Source organism: Chelonia mydas, chromosome 3 (assembly GCF_015237465.2).
Source record: "Chelonia mydas isolate rCheMyd1 chromosome 3, rCheMyd1.pri.v2, whole genome shotgun sequence".
NCBI lineage: Eukaryota > Metazoa > Chordata > Testudines > Cheloniidae > Chelonia > Chelonia mydas.
The window spans coordinates 54,840,948-54,861,943 of NC_057851.1; the positions used below are offsets into that span (position 1 = coordinate 54,840,948).

The following is a 20,996-nucleotide window of genomic DNA, read 5'->3' on the forward strand; positions in this document are numbered from 1 at the left end:
AATGTACAGCAAAATATCCATCAGAAATTTTACTGCAGCAAAACCAGTCTGGTCACAAATTAAATAACATTAAGCAAAATTCCTGATGGATACATTCTGTGTAATTGATTTACTTATGGTACTCTTAAAATTATTTGGATAATTAAATTGGTTATTTTACATATTCCTTAACATTTTTAATAGTTCCCATTAGAAAGCTATATGTGAGCAGATGGCATTAGTAGTCTAATAAAAGTAGTTATATATCAAAGGTGAAATCCAATAATGTAACCAGTAGTAGTATTGTTTTTCAGTATTTTGTCTAATTCTCTTGACCCATTTTTCTCTTATCTAATCCGACATTGCAAATGTTGCTTAAGCGGTTTAGCAAAAGTAAGTCTTTGGTGCTACAGCCTGCTTTTTCATTAACACAAAACACTTAGGATAGTGTATAATGTTTATAGAGAGGGAGAAGAGAAAATTAGGATAACTTTGCCTTTTTTCTTCTGCTTCTTTATTAGAATGGTGTCCTAACAAGGTGACTGTTATTAGTGTAATTGCTGATTGATTTATTCCTGAATCCCATCTTTCACTTACCCTCAGATGGGAAAAACAAGGACAGAGAACATCATTCTTTGCTTACTATTAGAATTGCCCAAGTACTGGAACAAAAAATGTTCCAGTATTCCCTGAGTACTAAGGCTTCCATTCAATTAATTCTTCTTCAGCCCTTTTAGTATTTGAAACCAGTGAAGCTTCAAACTAGACTGTGTGGTTTGGTCACATACATTGATGTTAATTACTTAGCTATTACTAATTTATTTAATTATGAACAACCATTTCTAACACCAAATATATGTATTTTAACATTAATTCTGGCAGCCAATCTATTAGTTAATTGGATGATGAATTGCAAAGCTTGAATAGCATCTAAAAAAGAAAAATATGCAACTACTTCGAAGAAATTTTGCGGGGAGTTTGAGTTGATTGTTACTAGTTAAGATTGAGTCCTATTTATATCTCAGAAAAGGGCACTCAAATGTACAGCTTCCACAAGAGTAAAAGGTATGTAACTAAAATCTGTTTAAGGGCGTGATTCTCAAAGCTAGTATAAAGTAGCCATCTCAAAGCAGGAGGAAATGATGAAGAGAATAATCAAGGCTTTCATGGACAGACACATGTACTTACATAATGTATTAATTTCAAGATGTCCTGTTTCTATTAATAAGATATTTAGTTTTTCATGTTTTTATAATATCTAAGGAGATATATATTGAGAAAAGTATAAATATCTGAAAATTTTGCATGTGGTTTCCACATAAGGATGGTGAGGTGTACATCTGTTATAAATGTCTCTCTGTATTATTGTACTCTCACTCATCTGGGATCTATGACTTCCATGCTAGGTGTAATAGACAGAAAGACAGAAGTCACACTGGGGAAACAATATGTAGTGGTGGTGTCCTGGTTCCCACTGCGAAACATTTTCCTACTTGTGGCAGCAAAATGCGCCACTATTCACAGTAGATGGTTTCGATGTTCGTTCTTGCACGGTTTGATCAGCTAACGATGTTGAAGTTTAAATTGTCATAATTTAAGCTTCAGTCACCTTCTCATTCAGGTCAATAGAAGTCCTTACTTTTCTCAAAGCTATTTATTATTTAAGGAGATTTGCAGACTCAAAAAGACACCACTGTGTTTATTTTCATCTGGTTCACATTTTGAAGGTAACCGTCACCACCATAAGGGTTGTGACTACTTTTTTTAAATGAAGAATTTAGATTCTAGAACAAAATTGGAAGCAACCAAGGAAAAACTGCTTGTTCATGGAACCACTGCTAACTGGCCTAATCTGGCACCTGAAAACTGGAATATGTGGTACACTCTATAATATCCATATAATTTCATATGGATTTATGCAAAGCATGAGCTCTCGTGTCAGAATTCCAGGTACATTGTGAAGGAAGAGCCCTGCAATAAAACTGAAAGAGACCACTGTAGTAAGGGCCAAGAAATGGACCAGAGTTTAATCTTTAGTAAGTCCATATACCTCTGAAAGAAGAAAAGGAGTACTAGTGGCACCTTAGAGACTAACCAATTTATTTGAGCATAAGCTTTCGTGAGCTACAGTACTGAGTATTTATGCTCAAATAAATTGGTTAGTCTCTAAGGTGCCACTAGTACTCCTTTTCTTTTTGTGAATACAGACTAACACGGCTGCTACTCTGAAACCTGTCATATACCTCTGGTATTGATACTGCCAGCATTTTTTTATTGTATTTGATGCTGGTCTGTCTATGTTAAAATATATGCATTTCTCTTGGGGAATTTTTTCTTGGTTTTAGAGATGATGGCGGAATGTTTGTTGGAATCTTTAAGTTATGGTCTTTAATTGTTCCATAGCATCTAACCTTTTAAACTGAGGCTTGCAACACACATCCTGATTATAACCTATGGACACTAGTGCAATGTAAACAAATAAATAATAATTGATGCTCAAGCAAATATTGATAAGTATTTTTAGCTTTGATTTCATAATTGTTAGATACATTTATATCTGATTTGGGTTTTTTGATAATCTGTAACTGTATATTTGAAACTGATATTAGTCACATAAAATGATTCACCTGACATCTTTTAAATAATTATCTTATGACCACTTACTCCTGTTAGTTTACTCTTAAGATTTTTTATGTGAATTTTAGAGCTGGTGGGGCAATCTTTCAAGTTCAACTTGTATTTGATATTGTCTATTTTAATTGTTGTAAAAGGACCTAGAATATTAGATGCTGTTGTAAATCAAAAGACAAATAGTTTCTCTTGTTATTGCTATAAACTGTTTTCTCTTCTGTGCAGGAGGTTGCATCAGCAATTTGAAAGTTATAAAGAGCAAGTAAGAAAAATAGGTGAAGAAGCCCGCCGCTACCAGGGAGAGCACAAGGATGATGCACCAACGTGTGGAATCTGTCTTAAAACAAAGTTTGCTGATGGTTGTGGTCATTTATGCTCCTACTGCCGGACCAAGTTTTGTGCACGATGTGGAGGTCGTGTTTCTCTACGATCAAACAATGTAAGTTTTCTATTGTATAGTTTTTATTGCAAATATTGATACACTCAAACCTACAAATTGTTCCTCACTTATCTTACTTTAGCATCTCTTCCATTCATCATTTCACCTTGACCCTTTCTAAGGTGGGGTTTCTGTGGTGGTAGGTAACGAGTCAAAACAATGTATTCCAAAAGTATGAAGAAATTTATGATCCCTAAAGACAGTTAATTAAAATAAAATAAAATAAAATAAAATGTTGTATGACTGTGCTGAGCTATAGTTTGAAGGAAAAATTCTTATTTTATCTGGAATGATAAACCATATTTTCATCTTAGATGTTGTCAAATTTCCCCTATTGAGCAATTTTGATTAACTCTGTAGAATTTTAAACTTCTTTTTCATAAAGCTTTGTTTAAAGGTCATTTGTGTTTCTTTTTAAAAGAATGATCAACTCAGGGAAGGGGAAAGTAAGCCCTTCCGAATTGCACTGATGAACACCAAGTGTATTAGTTTCAGTTTAGTTTTAATTTAATTTAGTTTTAAATTGTACTGTACTTGTAATTTACCATGGACTAGAATTCCTCTCACGGAGTTAATTCCTGATCCTTCTGTCAGGCAGGTGGGGTTTGCGCCCTCTTTTCCACCTGTATAGAATGAGCTGGAGAGCTTGGCCCCAAATCTTTAGGTTTCCCAGGGATCTATATGGAAGCCTTCTGCCCCAGCAATTCCATTCTCTCTGGCATCATGGATCCATTGGTGGCAGCCAGCTATCCCACTCATTCATGAGAGGTGAGATATATATGTGGAAGACCACTGCCACATGCTGATTTTGGGGGCTATCCTGGCCCCATAATATGCTCTAAAATGTTTAAATAGTCTTTCATCTTATCAATGGATTTGTTAGCTATTGTGATACCTAGTGCAGCTTCCCAGATGCTGTACCAAGGCACTGGAATCTTTGACAGTGTCCTAAATATATTTGGAGCTCCCTTTTTCTATATGAACTCAATTCAAAAATGGACAAGAAACAAAATGTATAATACAGCTAATCCCTTCTACAACTAAACTATTGTTGCGCTCTTTTCCTCTTCTCTGAACTAGAATTTATTTTATTGAGGATCTTTTGAAATTCAGGTTTTAAAAAAATTAAAAAAGCGGAAACAGCCTATTTCAGATTTATACCGGGAATATGTTATAATCTTAGTGTACTCGTTTAACTCCCAGTAACCCTACTTGGAGTTCAATGCACTTTTTGAAAAAAGAATGCAGCTGCATACATGACCTGCTGAATATGTTCAGTGTTTTAAAACTATGTGTGTGCACCACACTCTATCACCTGCAGGTGGGATCATTAGAACAGGTTACACAGGAAAAACTAGTTTACTTTGGTATTTTAGGTAATATTACAACAATATCTGCAATATTTACAACACAGAAGAACTTGAACATGTTTTAATTATTGCTTATCTAATATTTCTAGTCACACATCAACATTGGTCCAAAATTTGTTCCTGAGATAACATTGACTTCAGCTGTGTTGCACCAAGCATAAATTTGATTTACTGTATTTAAAATAAAGCCAAGGGGTGTGACTTAAAACCAAAGACATTCAGAATTAAGGTTTAAATTGCTTCCTGAATTTTTCTTGTTGTGCCTAGTCATTGCAATAATTATTATTCTCTCTCCAGACCTTTAGAACAGTGGTGCTTTCTATTAGTTTTGCAAAATTCTTTTCTAGTGTCACACTAGGAAAATAATCATTTTGACAGGAGAGTAAAAAATTATTGGTTTTATTAATATCAACATTGTTGTCAGGGTAAATGTGAGTTAGAATATTTTTGTACCTGGTCTGGTAAATGTTCATGATGGTTTTGCAAGGCTGTAACCAATTAAGTATAGTAAATTGCAGTACCCAGGCACAATAAAGAAAGTCAGCCCACAGCAGAGACATCAAGCATTCACTATAAAATAACCTATTTTTGAGTGATAGGACCCATCTGTACTGGAAAAGCAACAGACTCATCAATCTGGTTACCTAGTTGTCTCCTTACCCAGTTATGAAACAGTTACAATTTGTTTTTTGCAGATGCCCTAGTGTTATTACTGGGACAGATGACTGGGCCAAAGGATTGGAAATGGCTAGAGCTTTAGCCCAGTTATGGAACATGGTTAAGGCCTGTTCACACTACAGATTTTAACCATGTTGTAACTGGGTCAAGAGACATCAGTGTTATAGCTTATCTGATAATTGTTTTTGTAGTATTGCTCTAAAACCAATTAACTTCCAATTAATTTTTGACTCACTTAAAAACTTTAAAATGGTCAAATTGTCCTATTTAAAATAAATAAATAAAATAAAATAAAAAGATCCACAGATGTCATGGCTGGGTTAGGGCCTTGTCTGGTATGCTGACTTGACATGTTTCTAGGAGAGGAAGTGTTAAGTTATGGACTCTTGAAAACAAGCAGCCTGTGATGAAAACCCAGATACATAACTACAGAGGCCCTATTAGGTGCCCTTAAAAGATTTAGAAAGTGTTTCTCATGACAAAACTGACATGAGAAACATGATTGTTAATATTTCCATTCTTCTTTGACTTCTCCATTCTTTGCTACAATCTTTCATGCTTCTATGGGGCCATGGTAGAATATATATTTTCTGTGCATGTAGTACTATAAATATTTTTATTTACAAATGTTATTTTTTTTAATTCTTACGTTTTTAACTCTTTATAGAGACACTTACTAGAATTGCCTTTCTTTGAAATCTGCCTATTAATATTTGCCTACTTTTTTCTTTTTTCTCTTCCTGTTTCTTTTTGTCTTTACTCTGCTTCCTTGGATGCTTTCCCAAAGGAGGACAAAGTGGTTAGAATCCATGCTTTCTTTTATCATTTATTATTATAATGTTGTTAGTAAAGTAAATGTAAAGTATATTAATGTTAATTATTGATCTTTTGCAAAAAACAAATGATCTTTTGCAAAAAACAAAAAAACAAACCCCAAAACAAAACAACAACAAAAAACCCAAGACCATTCCTAGTTTGTGTGCAGTTGCCAAAATTAGGATAATCAACCAAATTCATTAAAATCTGTGGGCAGTGATCAATCTCTATAATTCTAAAGAGTTCAAGAAAAGAGCAGGAAATGATAAAATGTACTAAAGAGCTTATTTCAGTAGATATGAGTACAATTAGAACCTGGCTTTTGATTTTTCTGATACAAGGTCCTTCCATCTGCCTTCAGGAAATCTAGTTTAATTTTTTAAATATATTTTTAATTTGATATATATCATTTGCTGTGTCTTAACTCTTGCTGCAGCAAAAATTCAGTTGACTTCTAATTCATGGGAAGTCAGTCTTTTGATTTTACATCTGAAGTATTTTCACCATGGTGATGCTGGCAAAAGATACTGTCTAAAAATGGGCAAAAGTATAGTGGATGGTGCTTCATGAATCCCATGTGAAAAAGGCAAATCGTACATTTTGGAAAGTTGAAAAGTTGTGGAGCGGCCGGATTCATTATTGAAATGTGCAATGAGGCCTATGCATTTTCTGAGATAGGACCACTGTGCAGCACTTCTGGGTCAAATAAGTATGTTCATGTGGAGCAAGCAGAACTCTGTGTTCAGTAAGTGGCTCCTCATCCAGCTATGCATTCTCCGCACTGGAGGAAATAGTGGATGGATGTGAGTGAAAGAGTAGGTGTGTTTTTCTTACCTTCTTAATTCCCAGCCAGGCAGATGTAGTATAGAGCCAGGATCCCAGCCCAGAGGAGGTACTCCAGACTTTTACCTTAGCATATCAGGCAATGGGAATTAGCAAGCTTTGTTCAGTCATCTGAACAGAAAAAGGTGCTGGAGGCATGACAACCAAGCATAGCGTTACCCATCCCTGACTTTCAGGCAGCAATGCTATAACTGTGTCATGGAATGGCAATATTTCCATTGAAGGTCATAGCACAGGCCTAACTTAAGACTAAGACTGCACCCCTGCTGGAGAAGCATACTTTCCATGGTAACTGCACCCTTTATTATTAGGATTGCTGTTGGCATATTTACTTTTAGTATATATCTCTGCAGCATCATAGTATGGGAGTGAATTGAATGTGTTCTTGATATTGCTTAACATATATGCATGCGATAACTATTATTATATCTCGAGATTTTGATTTGCACAGGCATTTTTGGCAAGCTGCCATCAAATCCTGGGGAATTGGTCCCTCCCACTAGCCTCAGGTTCATCCCCACTCCAAAGAGATACTCTCCTGTGTACTTTACATGGGCTTTCATAATGACTATGAATTATGACATTATAACTTCATTGCATAGTTGGACACTTCACCGTATAGCACATTTGGCACTCTGGACAAAGCAGTGAATTGAGCTGTGGGGCTTTCTGATCTTTCCAGTTCCAATAATCTAACTTACTTGGGGTGGGGAGGAAAGCTCCCCATGCAATATTGATCTGTTTCTAAATCAATACAGCATTGATTAATCCGACTTGATCTAGAGGTACCCACCTTCCACCCACCTCTGAGGCTGCTGCAAAATCTTTGTGTCTCTCTACCACTTAAAGAGGTACCCACCTTCCTCCAGCAAGCCAGACAACAGGCCTCCCACTTAATGTTCAGTATGGTCAGTTGCATTACTTTTAATCCAGGATGATCAGGTTAAATCTTTTAAACAATGCAGTGTAGATCACTTGTTGAATACGGAAAAACATAGGTGGCAATCCTTTTATTTGGCAAATATTTTTTTTAGTGACTAAGACTTGGTTTTGAAATTATAGAGCAGAACTTCCTATAGACTAGGGCTGTAAAGCGATAAAAAGAATCATGATTAATTGTACAATTAAAAAAATTAATCATGATTAACCACACTATTGTTAATATAATGCCATTTATTTAAATATTTTTGGATGTTTTCTACATTTTCAAATATATTGATTTCAGTTACAACAAAGAATACAAAGTGTACAGCGCTCACTTTATTTATTTTTGATTACAAGTATTTGCACTGTAAAAAACAGAAATAGTATTTTTCAATTCACCTAATACAAGTACTGTAGTGCAAACTCTTTATCATGAAAGTTGAACTTACAAATGTAGAATTATGTACAAAAAACTGCATACAAAAATAAAACAATATAAAACTTTAGAGCCTAAAAGTCCACTCAGTTCTAGTTCTTGTTAAGCCAGTTGCTCAGACAAACAAGTTTGTTTACATTTGCAGGAGATAATACTTTCTGGTTCTTGTTTACAATGTCACTTGATAGTGAGAACAGGCGTGCTCATGGCACTGTTGTAACCGGAATCGCAAGATATCTACATGCCAGATGCACTAAAGATTCATATGTCCCTTCATGGTTCAACCATCATTCCAGAGGACATGCATCCATGCTGATGATGGGTTCTGCTTGATAACGATCCAAAGCAGAGTGGATCAATGCATGTTCATTTTCATCATCTGAGTCAGATGCCACCAACAGAAGCTTGATTTTCTTTTTTGGTGGTTCAGATTCTGTAGTTTCCACATCCGAGTGTTGCTCTTTTAAGACTTCTGAAAGCATGCTCCACACCTCATCCCTCTCAGATTTTGGACGGCATTTCAGATTCTTAAACCTTGGGTCGAGTGCTGTAGCTAGTTTTAGAAATCTCACATTGGTACCTTCCTTGTGTTTTGTCAAATCTGCTGTGAAAGTGTTCTTAAAATGAAGATGTGCTGGGTCATCATCCAAGACTGCTATAACATTAAATATATGTCAGAATGTGGGTAAAACAGAACTGGAGACATACAATTCTTCACCAAGGAGTTCAGTCACAAAGTTAATGAACACATTTCTTTAAATGAGCCTCATCAGCATGGAAACATGTCCTCTGGAATGGTGGCTGAAGCATCAAGGGGCATACGAATGTTTAGCATATCTGGCACATAAATACCTTGCAACACCAGCTACAAAAATGCCATGGGAATGCCTGTCCTCACTTTCAGATGACATTGTAAATAAGCAGCAGGCAGCAATATCTCCTGTAAATGTAAACAAACTTGTTTGTCTTAGCAATTGGCTGAACAAGAAGTAGGACTGAGTGGACTTGTAGGCTCTAAAGTCTTACATTGTTTTGGTTTTGAGTGCAGTTATGTAACAAAAAAAAATCTACATTTGTAAGTTACACTTTCATGATGAAGAGATTGCACTACAGTACTTGTATGAGGTGAATGGAAGAATACTATTTCTTTTTATCATTTTTACAGTGCAAATATTTACAATAAAAACAACAATATAAATTGAGCACTGTACACTTTGTATTCTGTGTTGTAATAGAAATCAATATATTTGAAAATGTAGAAAAACATTCAAAATACATGATAAATTTCAACTGGTATTCTATCGTTTAACAGTGCGATTCATCACAATTAATTTTTTTGAGTTAATTGCATGAATTAACTGCAATTAATTCACAGCCCTACTATTGACATACATTTTTGTCTCCATATTTACAACAATATGTTGTATCTGAAAATGTTAAACCCCCTTGTAATGAGATTTAGGAGTTCCCAGCCTGCTGTATTGCCATCGATATTTTATGATTTCCAGTGCACTTGATAGGATGAATAAGGAGCTGCTGGTATGTTGAGGTGGCTAATGAGGCATAAACTTTATCTTTATAATGATATATTAAACAATGTAAGGTCTGAACTTTGTAATATATACCTAGACATTCATTTTTAATAAGTGTTCCTGCAAACATTATTACAGGACAGTTTTTACCATTTATAGCTGCAATCTGCTCTTTCTTTATATGTTTACAGATAGACTACATTTAATGCAGAAAAGGACCTAGGGGTTACAGTGGACAAGAAGCTGGATATGAGTCAACAGTGTGCCCTTGTTGCCAAGAAGGCCAGTGGCATTTTGGGATGTGTAAATAGGGGCATTGCCAGCAGATTGAGGGACGTGATCATTCCCCTCTATTCGACATTGGTGAGGCCTCATCTGGAGTACTGTGTCCAGTTTTGGGCCCCACACTACAAGAAGGATGTGGAAAAATTGGAAAATGTCCAGCGGAGGGCAACAAAAATGATTAGGGAACTGGAACACATGACTTATGAGGAGAGGCTGAGGGAAGTGGGATTGTTTAGTCTGTGGAAGAGAAGAATGAGAGGGGATTTGACAGCTGCTTTCAGCTACCTGAAAGGAGGTTCCAAAGAGGATGGATCTTGACTGTTCTCAGTGGTAGCAGATGACAGAACAAGGAGTAATGGTCTCAAGTTGCAGTGGGGGAGGTTTAGGCTGGATATTCGGAAAAACTTTTTCACTAGGAGGGTGGTGAAACACTGGAATGCGTTACCTAGGGAGGTGGTGGAATCTCCTTCCTTAGAAGTTTTTAAAGTCAGGCTTGACAAAGCCCTGGCTAGGATGATTTAGTTGGGGATTGGTCCTGCTTTGAGCAGGGGGTTGGACTAGATGACCTCCTGAGGTCCCTTCCAACCCTGATATTCTATGATTCTATGAATGGATGCAGGTGAAAGGGATAGCCCAGGCTTAAAATAAGATGTTCAATACAGTAGTAACAGTAATAATAATTGGGTTTAGAACATAAAAACTAGTGATTGTATGGTCTATGAACAAAGTGCCAATGTTTTACCTTTTTCCATATTACCATACTCTTCAAGAACAGTGTTTATTCATTTTAGCAATACATTCACCATATGGGTGACTTTTAGCAATTCATTCACCATATGGGTGACATATCCAAAAGAAGAAATTTGAGCAGTTTTGCATATACCTTACAAGAAACAGTGATACTTTATAATAGATGGCTTTTACATGTGAAAAGAACCTACAGAGGAGGTGGTGTGAGGACTCTTGGTAAGAGAGGGATGGTGTATGTTGATCTTATGAGAAAAAAATTGATATCTTGTTGTTTAACTATTTTTTTTCCCATTGATCAATCTGTTTCTTTTCATGCAGTTAGATCCATAGTTATCCTTTGTTTCTCACCTCAAGAAACAAATTTATCATACTTACTTAACCTGCATAACGCTTATGCAAATACACACTAATTATGTCAATATATACCTAAGGGGATATTAGATACATTTATTAATAGATTTTAGTTTATATACTTTTCCTCTGCATTGTATGTTATATCCTCTTAGAGGTTTGAATATAAAATTTGTTCTCCTGTTCCTTTTGATATTTTTCATTGGCATACTTTGCATACTGTATTTGAAGTTTTCCTCTGTTACTTCTGGAGCACGAGTCCTTTATGTCTCAGTTTCATTTATTCCCTGCTATTACCTGACCACCTGCTTGAGAGAAGGAGGAGCAACCCCACTGAGCATGCTCAGTTTTGCCCTGCCCCAAGCTGTAACCTGTGATGTCAATTGCCCAAATAAGGCAGTAAGGTGCTCTCAGACAGGCAGGAGTGAAATCAGGAAGGCCAAATCACACAAGGAGTTGCAGCTAGCAAGAGATGTTCAGAGTAACAAGAAGGGTTTCTTCAGGTATGTTAGCAACAAGAAGAAAGCCAAGGAAAGTGTGGGCCCCTTACTGAATGGGAGAGGCAACCTCGTGACAGAGGATGTGGAAAAAGCTAATGTAGTCAATACTTTTTTACCTCTGTCTTCATGAACAAGGTCACCTCCCAGACTGCTGCACTGGGCAGCACAGCTTGGGCAGGAGGTGACCAGCCCTCTGTGGAGAAAGAACTGTGGTTCAGGACTATTTAGAAAAGCTGGACGAGCACAAGTCCGTGGGGCCGGATGCGCTGCATCCGAGGGTGCTAAAGGAGTTGGCGGATGTGATTGCAGAGCCATTGGCCATTATCTTTGAAAACTCATGGCGATCGGGGGAGGTCCCGGACGACTGGAAAAAGGCTAATGTAGTGCCCATCTTTTAAAAAGGGAAGAAGGAGGATCTGGGGGACTACAGGCCAGGGAGCCTCGCCTCAGTCCCTGGAAAAATCATGGAGCAGGTCCTCAAGGAATCAATTCTGAAGCACTTAGAGGAGAGGAAAGTGATCAGGAACAGTCAGCATGGATTCACCAAGGGCAAGTCACCAAGGGCAATGCCTGACTAACCTAATTGCCTTCTATGACGACATAACTGGCTCTGTGGATGAGGGGAAAGCAGTAGATGTGTTATTCCTTGACTTTAGCAAAGCTTTTGATATGGTCTCCCACAGTATTCTTGCCAGCAAGTTAAAGAAGTTTGGGCTGGATGAATGAACTGAACTATAAGGTGGATAGAAAGCTGGCTAGATCATTGGGCTCAATGGGTAGTGATCAATGGCTCCATGTCTAGTTGGCAGCCGCTATCAAGTGGAGTACCCCAAGGGTCGGTCCTGGGGCCAGTTTTGTTCAATATCTTCATTAACAATCTGGAGGATGGCGTGGACTGCACCCTCAGCAAGTTTGCAAATGACACTCAATTGGAAGGAGTGGTAGATACACTGGAGGGTAGTCATAGCATACAGATGGACCTAGAAAAATTAGAGGATTGAGCCAAAAGAAATCTGATGAGGTTCAACAAGGACAAGTGCAGAGTCCTGCACTTAGGATGGAAGAATCCCATGCACTGCTACAGACTAGGGACTGAATGGCTAGGCAGCAGTTCTGCAGAAAAGAACCTAGGGGTTAAATTCATTTTTAATAAGTGTTCCTGCATACATTATTATAGGACAGTTTTTAACATTTATAGCTGCAATCTGCTCTTTCTTCATATGTTTACAGATAGACTACATTTAATGCAGAAAAGGACCTAGGGGTTACAGTGGATGAGAAGCTGGATATGAGTCAACAGTGTGCCCTTGTTGCCAAGAAGGCCAATGGCATTTTGGGATGAATAAGTAGGGACATTGCCAGCAGATCGAGGGACGTGATCGTTCCCCTCTAGTCGACATTGGTGAGGCCTCATCTGGAGTACTGTGTCCAGTTTTGGGCCCCACACTACAAGAAGGATGTGGAAAAATTGGAAAATGTCCAGCGGAGGGCAACAAAAATGATTAGGGAACTGGAGCACATGACTTATGAGGAGAGGCTGAGGGAACTGGGATTGTTTAGTCTGCGGAAGAGAAGAATGAGGGGGGATTTGATAGATACTTTCAACTCCCTGAAGGGGGGGTTCCAAAGAGGATGGATCTAGACTGTTCTCAGTGGTACTAGGTGAGAGAACAAGGAGTAATGGTCTCAAGTTGCAGTGGTGGAGGTTTAGGTTGAATGTTAGGAAAAACTTTTTCACTAGGAGGGTGGTGAAGCACTGGAATGGGTTACCTAGGGAGGTGGTGGAATCTCCTTCCTTAGAAGTTTTTAAGGTCAGGCTTGATAAAGCCCTGGCTGGGATGATTTAGATGGGGTTGGTCCTGCTTTGAGCAGGGGTTTGGACTATATGACCTCCTGAGGTCCCTTCCAACTGTGATATTCTATAAGTCTGTGATTCGTTACCTGACAGAGATGATTTCATCCTCCACACAGCTGTGCTGGCCACTGCTGGATGTAAGTAATCTGCGTCACATAAATGGCTGGAGGTCCCTGGAGCAAAGAGGAACTGAAAGCATATTGTGACTCTTTGATGTTATAAATCCTTTCCAAAATATCCTTTGTGATACTTTTTTCAAAATCAAACTATTATACCTCTCCTTTATAACCACATGATTATAAATGTCTTAGCTAGCTCTTGTTCCTTCTCTACTTAAGGAAACAGATGCATTTTAATGTTCAAAAGTAATCTTCAGTGAGAGGATAGATTTTCCTGGAATCGGGTTCTAACTTGCTCATCATTTACTCTTAATAAATCTGACCACTTGACACTGATAACTACTGAAATTTTCTTAAAGGAGAAAAATTCTTTTAACCCTCCCCTCATATACCCTCCCCCCAAATAAAACAAAACAAAAAGTGATAATCAAATTTAACTGTTCAGATAAGTTTTCACAATCAACCCACAGAGTTAAAATAAAATCTCAAAAATTCTTCCTAATAACAAACTATGAACTTGCAATCTGCTCGTGGTTATTATGCATGCAGAAAAAGAGACTAAATTCATCAGATAAATGATTCATTAAAAGTAATTTGCTCAGTTGTAATGATAATCACGATATTTTCTCTAATTTTTTTACCCTCTCTCTATATCTAATCTTATACCATGCTCATCACGATGGTATCTGGGTACCCATTGTGTGCTATTGAGGGTAGTAAAACATGTCAGAAAAGGGCTAAAAGTAGCAGAAACATATAAAATTTGTTGCATGCTTTCCTGTACCTCTGAGAAGTGCAGAAGACCCTTTAAATGGTGAGGACTTCATGGCTCTTGAAATGATGTCTAATACAATTCTTAAACACACACAGCTCTCTCTGGATATGTTTATATCTATCTATCTATCTATCAATCACTTATTTTATGTGTTAGAGGTTATATAATACTCAGAGCTGCTGTAAGTAATTTTCTGCTGTTTTCAGTTTTCTCAGAAAATTACTTATGAATGGGCCAGAACCACAAAGTTTGGCTGTGAATGTGAAATCAAAACTTCTCCAAAGTTTGGGTGAGATTCAGGCTTGGAATTTTAGTTCCAGATCATCTCTACTCCTTATATGGCAATATGATGTTTACCAAGTATTTTCCCAAGACAAATCTATTTCCTTTTCTCCTTCAGTGTTCTGAAACACACCACAGAGGAGTGTGCCTATCTCCTGCCCCCTAGGAGAAATTTGCATGTGGGTAAATGGTCCAGTGTTCATCTTTCAGTTCACTTGATGAAAAGTCCATGTTTTAAGTTGGCTATTTAAATGGCTTCACAGTAAGCTTACCCAAGGGAATGGGAATGTTAATGCTGTTTTCTCAGACAGAACAAAACTAAAATGGTTGTTAGCAATTTCAGGGAATTATGGGAGAGTTTGCGTTCCAAGAGAGTGATTTTTGCATCATGGTCAAGCCTTTTCATGAGCCAGATGTTTCCAGTGTGAGTTGAGATGGATAGCCTTGAACTAAGTGATGTATTATAGTCCAGTAACAGGTAAAATTAACTTCTCTTCACAAGCCAAAATTTTGGCCCATAGAAGCCAATGCTACACCCCCCTAGACTTTAATAAGACTATAATTTTACAACAAAATTAAATTTGAAAAAGGGATTGGAGCAAACAAAGTGAGATCCTTGTTGGTGGAGTTAAAAGTGATTTGCTTCCCATTTTTCACATTGTCCAGAAGTTTCAATTCTGGTGCGAAGGGCAGGATTGGAGAGAGACTTTATCAGTTTGTGTGTGTAGGAAATTGTGGGCAGGGCAGGAAATGACTGAAGATCAGAATTGGAAGTAGGTTTCAGAGTAACAGCCGTGTTAGTCTGTATTTGCAAAAAGAAAAGGAGTACTTGTGGCACCTTAGAGACTAACCAGTTTATTTGAGCATAAGCTTTCGTGAGCTACAGCTCACTTCATCAGCTGTAGCTCACGAAAGCTTATGCTCAAATAAATTGGTTAGTCTCTAAGGTGCCACAAGTACTCCTTTTCTAATTTGAAGTAGGTAATTATTGTAGAGCATAGTGTTTATCTGAGCATAAAGACTGGAGAAATGTAATGTCAGCTGTTTTTCTGAAGTGCTAAAGGTTGGCTTTTCTGGACTATGATTGATTGAAATTATTTTCATTATATTACAGTGTACATAATTTATAATCAGAAAAGAAAACATACTCATCACAAGATTTTTTGTAGTTGTGGGCCAGGTGTTTGAGAGACTTATCATTTTAATGCTTTTTAAAATTTATGTTTGCACAATGACTTGCTGATTTAAGGCTAACTTGAATGCATATGCTATGCAATTCAACCACTTGAAAATGTTTGTGCCACAAGACTAATGTAGCCAGAACAAAACTTCAGGATTGGCAAGAATTGTTTTCACTTCCCTTTCACAAAAGTCATAATTTTTGTAAAAAAAAAATTGTCATATACTTCATTAAAAGGCTAATTTGTATGTTGCTGACTAATACAGCTGCAACACCAAAACTGTTTCCTCAAAAGGAGGTAAAATGACATTACAAATTGCAAAGTGATAGATAAATTATCTCTCCGTAGCATTCAGCACAACTTGTTTCCTAAAAGATTTAGTTTTCATATGCATCAGAGAAGAAGCACTGCTTTTCACTCAGCATTGACTAAAACTGCTGCTTTCAGCAGATAAAAGAAGCACTGTAAGAAGTTGAAGAAAAAAAATCTTCCTTAGTAAGATTGACTTTCTGAGGATGTAGTTCACTGTTGAGTTACTCATATACTCATAGACTTTAAGGTCAGAAGGGACCATCTTGATCATCTAATCTGACCTGCACATTGCAGGCCACAGAACCTCATCCACCCATTCCTTTAATAGACCCCGAACCTCTGGCTGAGTTACTGAAGTCCTCAAATCATGGTTTAAAGCAGGGATCGGCAACCTTTGGCCCGCGGCCCACCAGGGTAAGCCCCCTGGTGGGCTGGGCCGGTTTGTTTACCTGCCATGTCCGCAGGTTTGGCTGATCGCGGCTCCCACTGGCCACGGTTCACTGTCCCAGGCCATTGGGTGCTGCGGGAAGCGGCAGCCAGCACATCCCTCGGGCTGCGCCACTTCCCGCAGCCCCCATTGGCTTGGAGCAGCCAGTGGGAGCCGCGATCGGCCGAACCTGCGGACGCGGCAGGTAAACAAACTGGCCCAGCCTGCCAGGGGGCTTACCCTAGCAGGCCGCATGCCAAAGGTTGCCAATCCCGGGTTTAAAGACTTCAAGTTATAGAGAATTAACCACTTACACTAGTTTAAACCTGCAAGTGACCCGTGCCCCATGCTGCAGAGGAAGGCGACCCAACCCAGGGTCTTTGCCAATATGAGCTGTGTTGTTATCGGTTATCAAATATGGTTATCAATTAGATCCTGAGCATGTGGGCAAGAGTCACCAGCCAGACACCTGGGAAAGAATGATCTGTAGTAAGTCAGAGCCATCCCCATCTCCAACAGTTGGGGATTTTTTGCTACTGGCAGATGCTGATGGGCCACATGCCGTTGTAGGCAGTCCTGTTATACCATCCGCTCCATAAATGTATCAGGCTCAGTCTTGAAGTCAGTTAGGTTTATTGTCCTCACTGCTCCCCTTGGAAGGCTGTTCCAGAACTTCATTCCTCTGATGGTTAGAAAACTTTGTCTAATTTCGAGCCTAAACTTGTTGATGGCCAGTTTATATCCATTTGTTCTTGTGTCCACATTGGCGCTAAACTTAAATAACTCCTCTCCCTCCCTGGTATTTATCTCTCTGATGTATTTATAGAGAGCAACTTCTATAGAACTTCTTTATAAATTTGTGTAGAGACAAGTTATTTATTTTTAAACTATATTACTTATGAATGGGCCAGAACCATTCATCATAAGTAGTTTTTAAACTTTATATCTTCATCTTTTCAACTGTTTTTGTTTTATGCTTTTTTTTGATTGATGTAATTATGTTTGATTATGTTTCAACACCTGTCTTAATGCTGTTCAGCCATAGTGAATTATCTACAGCCTTCCATACACAGGAAGGAGCCACCTAATGGCCTTGGATATCAGTGGATCTATGTTCTTCAGTTAATCAGATCAGGGCTTCATTTAGTACTGACTCTGATTATGGAGGGTTCATTAGGTCATTTTTAACGTATGGCTTTAATTCAGCAAATAGGCTACAGCTACTCCTCTGTGCTTCCCTAGTGTGTCCTCTGGGTTTATCATCTCTGCTAGCCAAATGCTCCAAGAAAAGATTGCCTACTTTTTCCATATGATTCTGCAGTGGATGACCAAGGTAGCATATTCTAGATCCATCTCTTTTTCTCAATTCTTTTTAAAAAGTAACTGAAGTTTCCACAGCTATCTTGGGTGTTCAGCAAATGCCTGTCAATTAATCAGCCATTATATATAAACCCTATGTAAATGACACTGGAAAATTTCATACTCAGTGGAGCCTGTGTAAATAAAATGTAATATAATTAGTCCCCTAGGTCATTACTACAGACTATATGCAATAGCACTGTGTGATCCTGGATTATAGGTACAGTTGTTCCAAATGATCGGCTCAAAGAAGGGGAAATGTTGCAGTGAAACAAAATGTAGTTTAGTTAAGAATTTTCCAGCAGAGATCCTAGTGTATTTCTTGAGTGGAATAATTCCAGTAATCTGCCCCGCCCCTGCAATAAAATCTTAGACTAAGAAAAATTAAATATTATACAGTTAAGCACTCAAAAGTCAAGAAATGCCAAAGTTAAGGTTGTACATACAAGCTTCACTAGGCCCATTGTGCTATATACATTATTATAGTCATTAATTTATCCTATATGGAACCCCTTTTTATGAACATTACCAACTGGGCAGCTTTTAGCATTCAAGATGCACAGGAAATAAACCTGGTCTCTGGTGACCTATATCATTACTGCAGTCATAAATAACATTTCACTGCACAGTGAGGCTTTCTTTAGCTGCACTCTTTGAGCTTAGCAAGAAAACTATTCAAATTGCACTGCACCTGCACAGTGTGATTTCCAATGGATTATAACTCTGTCAAATCAACGCCATAGTTTGACAGGGACACTTCTTCTCAACAAAGGATATTAGCAAACCTGATTTTTACATCCAACTCTTTTGGCACTAGGTCCATTGAAAATAAGAAATATGTTTAGAAATGGGGAAAGTTTAACCTTTTCATTTTCCTTGTAATCAAAAATAGCTTAATGGTTTATGTTCAAACATAAAAAAAAATCACTTTTGGTGAGAAGCTGGGAAAATGTCAACCTAAGGTAAAAGCTTCAGAAAATTATAACCAACTGAAAATGGAGTTCAGTGGAAATGCCTGTGTAGCCTTAACTACAGTGGAAGCAGTTTTGTCTTCTATGATTTTTATCTGCTATTATTATAATATATTCTGTAGGAACGGAGCCTTCAACCTGCCATTCTTAGCGCTAATTAGTAGCTACATCTTCAGGAAGCTGACATTCCCTTTCGGTTTCTTCTCACTTTTCTTTTCTTTTTTTTTTTTGTTTATATGGCAACTTTCATCAAAAAGGACAGAGAGCTTTAGTGCCTTTCTAGCTCTCCACTACATGCTTATCAGCTTGTGTGGACTGGTATGATGTGTCATTCTGTAGCATTAAAGCCTTTCTAAAAAAGCTCTTTTTAGTTTTTTTTTTTAGCAGCTACAGTACATATTTAGAAATTTCTGGAAGTTTTTAAATCAAGCTTTAACATTCCCTCCCTTTTAAAACACTATCCCTTAAGAACTTTGTATCCCCTGAGGCAACTGTATCATGAAATGAGATTCTGTGATTTTCTTGATCTCTCTCTCTTCCAATTTCTTCCACATCAGCAAATGTTTTCCTTTCATCCCCATGTTACTTTAGCAAGTAATAAATATCATTGACAAAATCAGCACGCTTGCATTTATTAATCAATGAAAACTCAAAGCATAGTGTGATGAGGTAGTCTGCCCCTTAAGGCTAATACTGGTCAGTCTTCCTGTCATGTGACCTGGCCTTTAGGAATTTGGGGTGGTCTTACACACAAGGCCTAAGGAGATATGGAGAGAGCGGCAAAGAGTCCCAAGAAGCAGCAGTTAAAAGAAATTCTGTTAGCCCGGGTCTACACTATGAATTTAGGTCGAATTTAGCAGCATTAGGTTGATTTAACCCTGCACCCGTCCACATGACCAAGCCTGTTTTGTCAACTTAAAGGGCTCTTAAAATTGATGTCTGTACTCCTCCCCGGCGAGGGGAGTAGCACTAAAATCGACCTCACTGGGTTGAATTTGGGATAGTGTGGACGCAATTTGACGGTTTTGCTTCCGGGAGCTATCCCAGAGTGCTCCATTGTGACTGCTCTGGACAGCACTCTCAACTCAGATGCACTGGCCAGGTAGACAGGAAAAGCCCTGGGAACTTTTGAATTTCATTTCCTGTTTGGCCAGCGTGGCAAGCTGATCAGCACAGGTGACCATGCAGAGCCCATCAGCACAGGTGACTAAGGAGACCCAGAATTGCAAAAGAGCTCCAGCATGGACCAAATGGGAGACACTGGATCTGATCGCTGTATGGAGAGAAGAATCCATGCAGGCAGAACTCCATTCCAAATGATGAAATGCCAATATATTTGCCAAAATCTCCAAGGGCATGATGGACAGAGGCTACAACAGGGACACACAACAGTGCCATGTGAAAGTTAAGGAGCTGAGGCAAGCCTACCAAAAAACAAAGGATGTAAATGGTCGCTCTGGGTCAGAGCCCCACACATGCTGCTTCTATGATGAGCTGTATGCAATTCTAGGGAGCGCCCCTACCACTACCCCACCACTGTCCGTGGACACCTGCAAGGGGGGAGTCTCACGCAACAGGGCTGAGGATTTTGTGGATGAGGAAGATGAGGAGGAGGAGGAGGATAGCGCACAGCAGGCAAGCGGAGAATCCCTTCTCCCCTGCAGCCAGGAACTGTTCATCACCCTGGAGCCAATACCCTCCTAACCCTCCCAAGGCGGGCTCCCGGACCATGAAGCCAGAGAAGGCACCTCTGGTGAGTGTACCTTTGTAAATATAATACAGGGTTTAAAAGCAAGCATGTTTAATGATTAATTTGCCCTGAAGACTTGTGATGCATTCACGGCCAGTATAGCTACTGGAAAAGTCTGTTAACATGTCTGGGGATGGAGCGGAAATCCTCTAGGGACATCTCCATGAAGCTCTCCTGGAGGTACTTTAAAAGCCTTTGCAGAAGGTTTCTGGGGAGGTCAGCCTTATTCCATCCTCCATGATAGGACACTTTTACCATGGCAAACCAGTAGCAAGTAGTCTGGAATCATTGCAGAACAAAGCATTGCCGCAAATGGGCCCAGGCTTTGGTGGCATTAAAGCAACGTCCGTTCTTTATCTCTTTGTATTGGCCTCAGGAGGGTGATGATATTCATGGTCACCTGGTTCAAATACGGGAAATTTGTTTAAGGG

At 38.5% G+C, this 20,996-nt stretch overlaps 1 protein-coding gene across 46 annotated transcripts in view; it reads left to right on the forward strand.

Moving 5' to 3' along the window:
• RIMS1 (regulating synaptic membrane exocytosis 1) overlaps positions 1–20,996 on the forward strand; it is a 489,881-nt gene that overhangs the window by 144,051 nt on the left and 324,834 nt on the right. For 43 of the 46 annotated variants that reach the window (XM_043542504.1, XM_043542505.1, XM_043542468.1 and 40 more), the window contains exons 2-3: positions 2,836–3,049; positions 5,885–5,896. In XM_043542504.1, coding sequence (XP_043398439.1) covers positions 2,836–3,049; positions 5,885–5,896 — 226 coding nt within the window. The remainder of the gene's footprint in view (positions 1–2,835; positions 3,050–5,884; positions 5,897–20,996) is intronic. The other 3 variants (XM_043542472.1, XM_043542475.1, XM_043542481.1) reach the window with 1 other exon arrangement.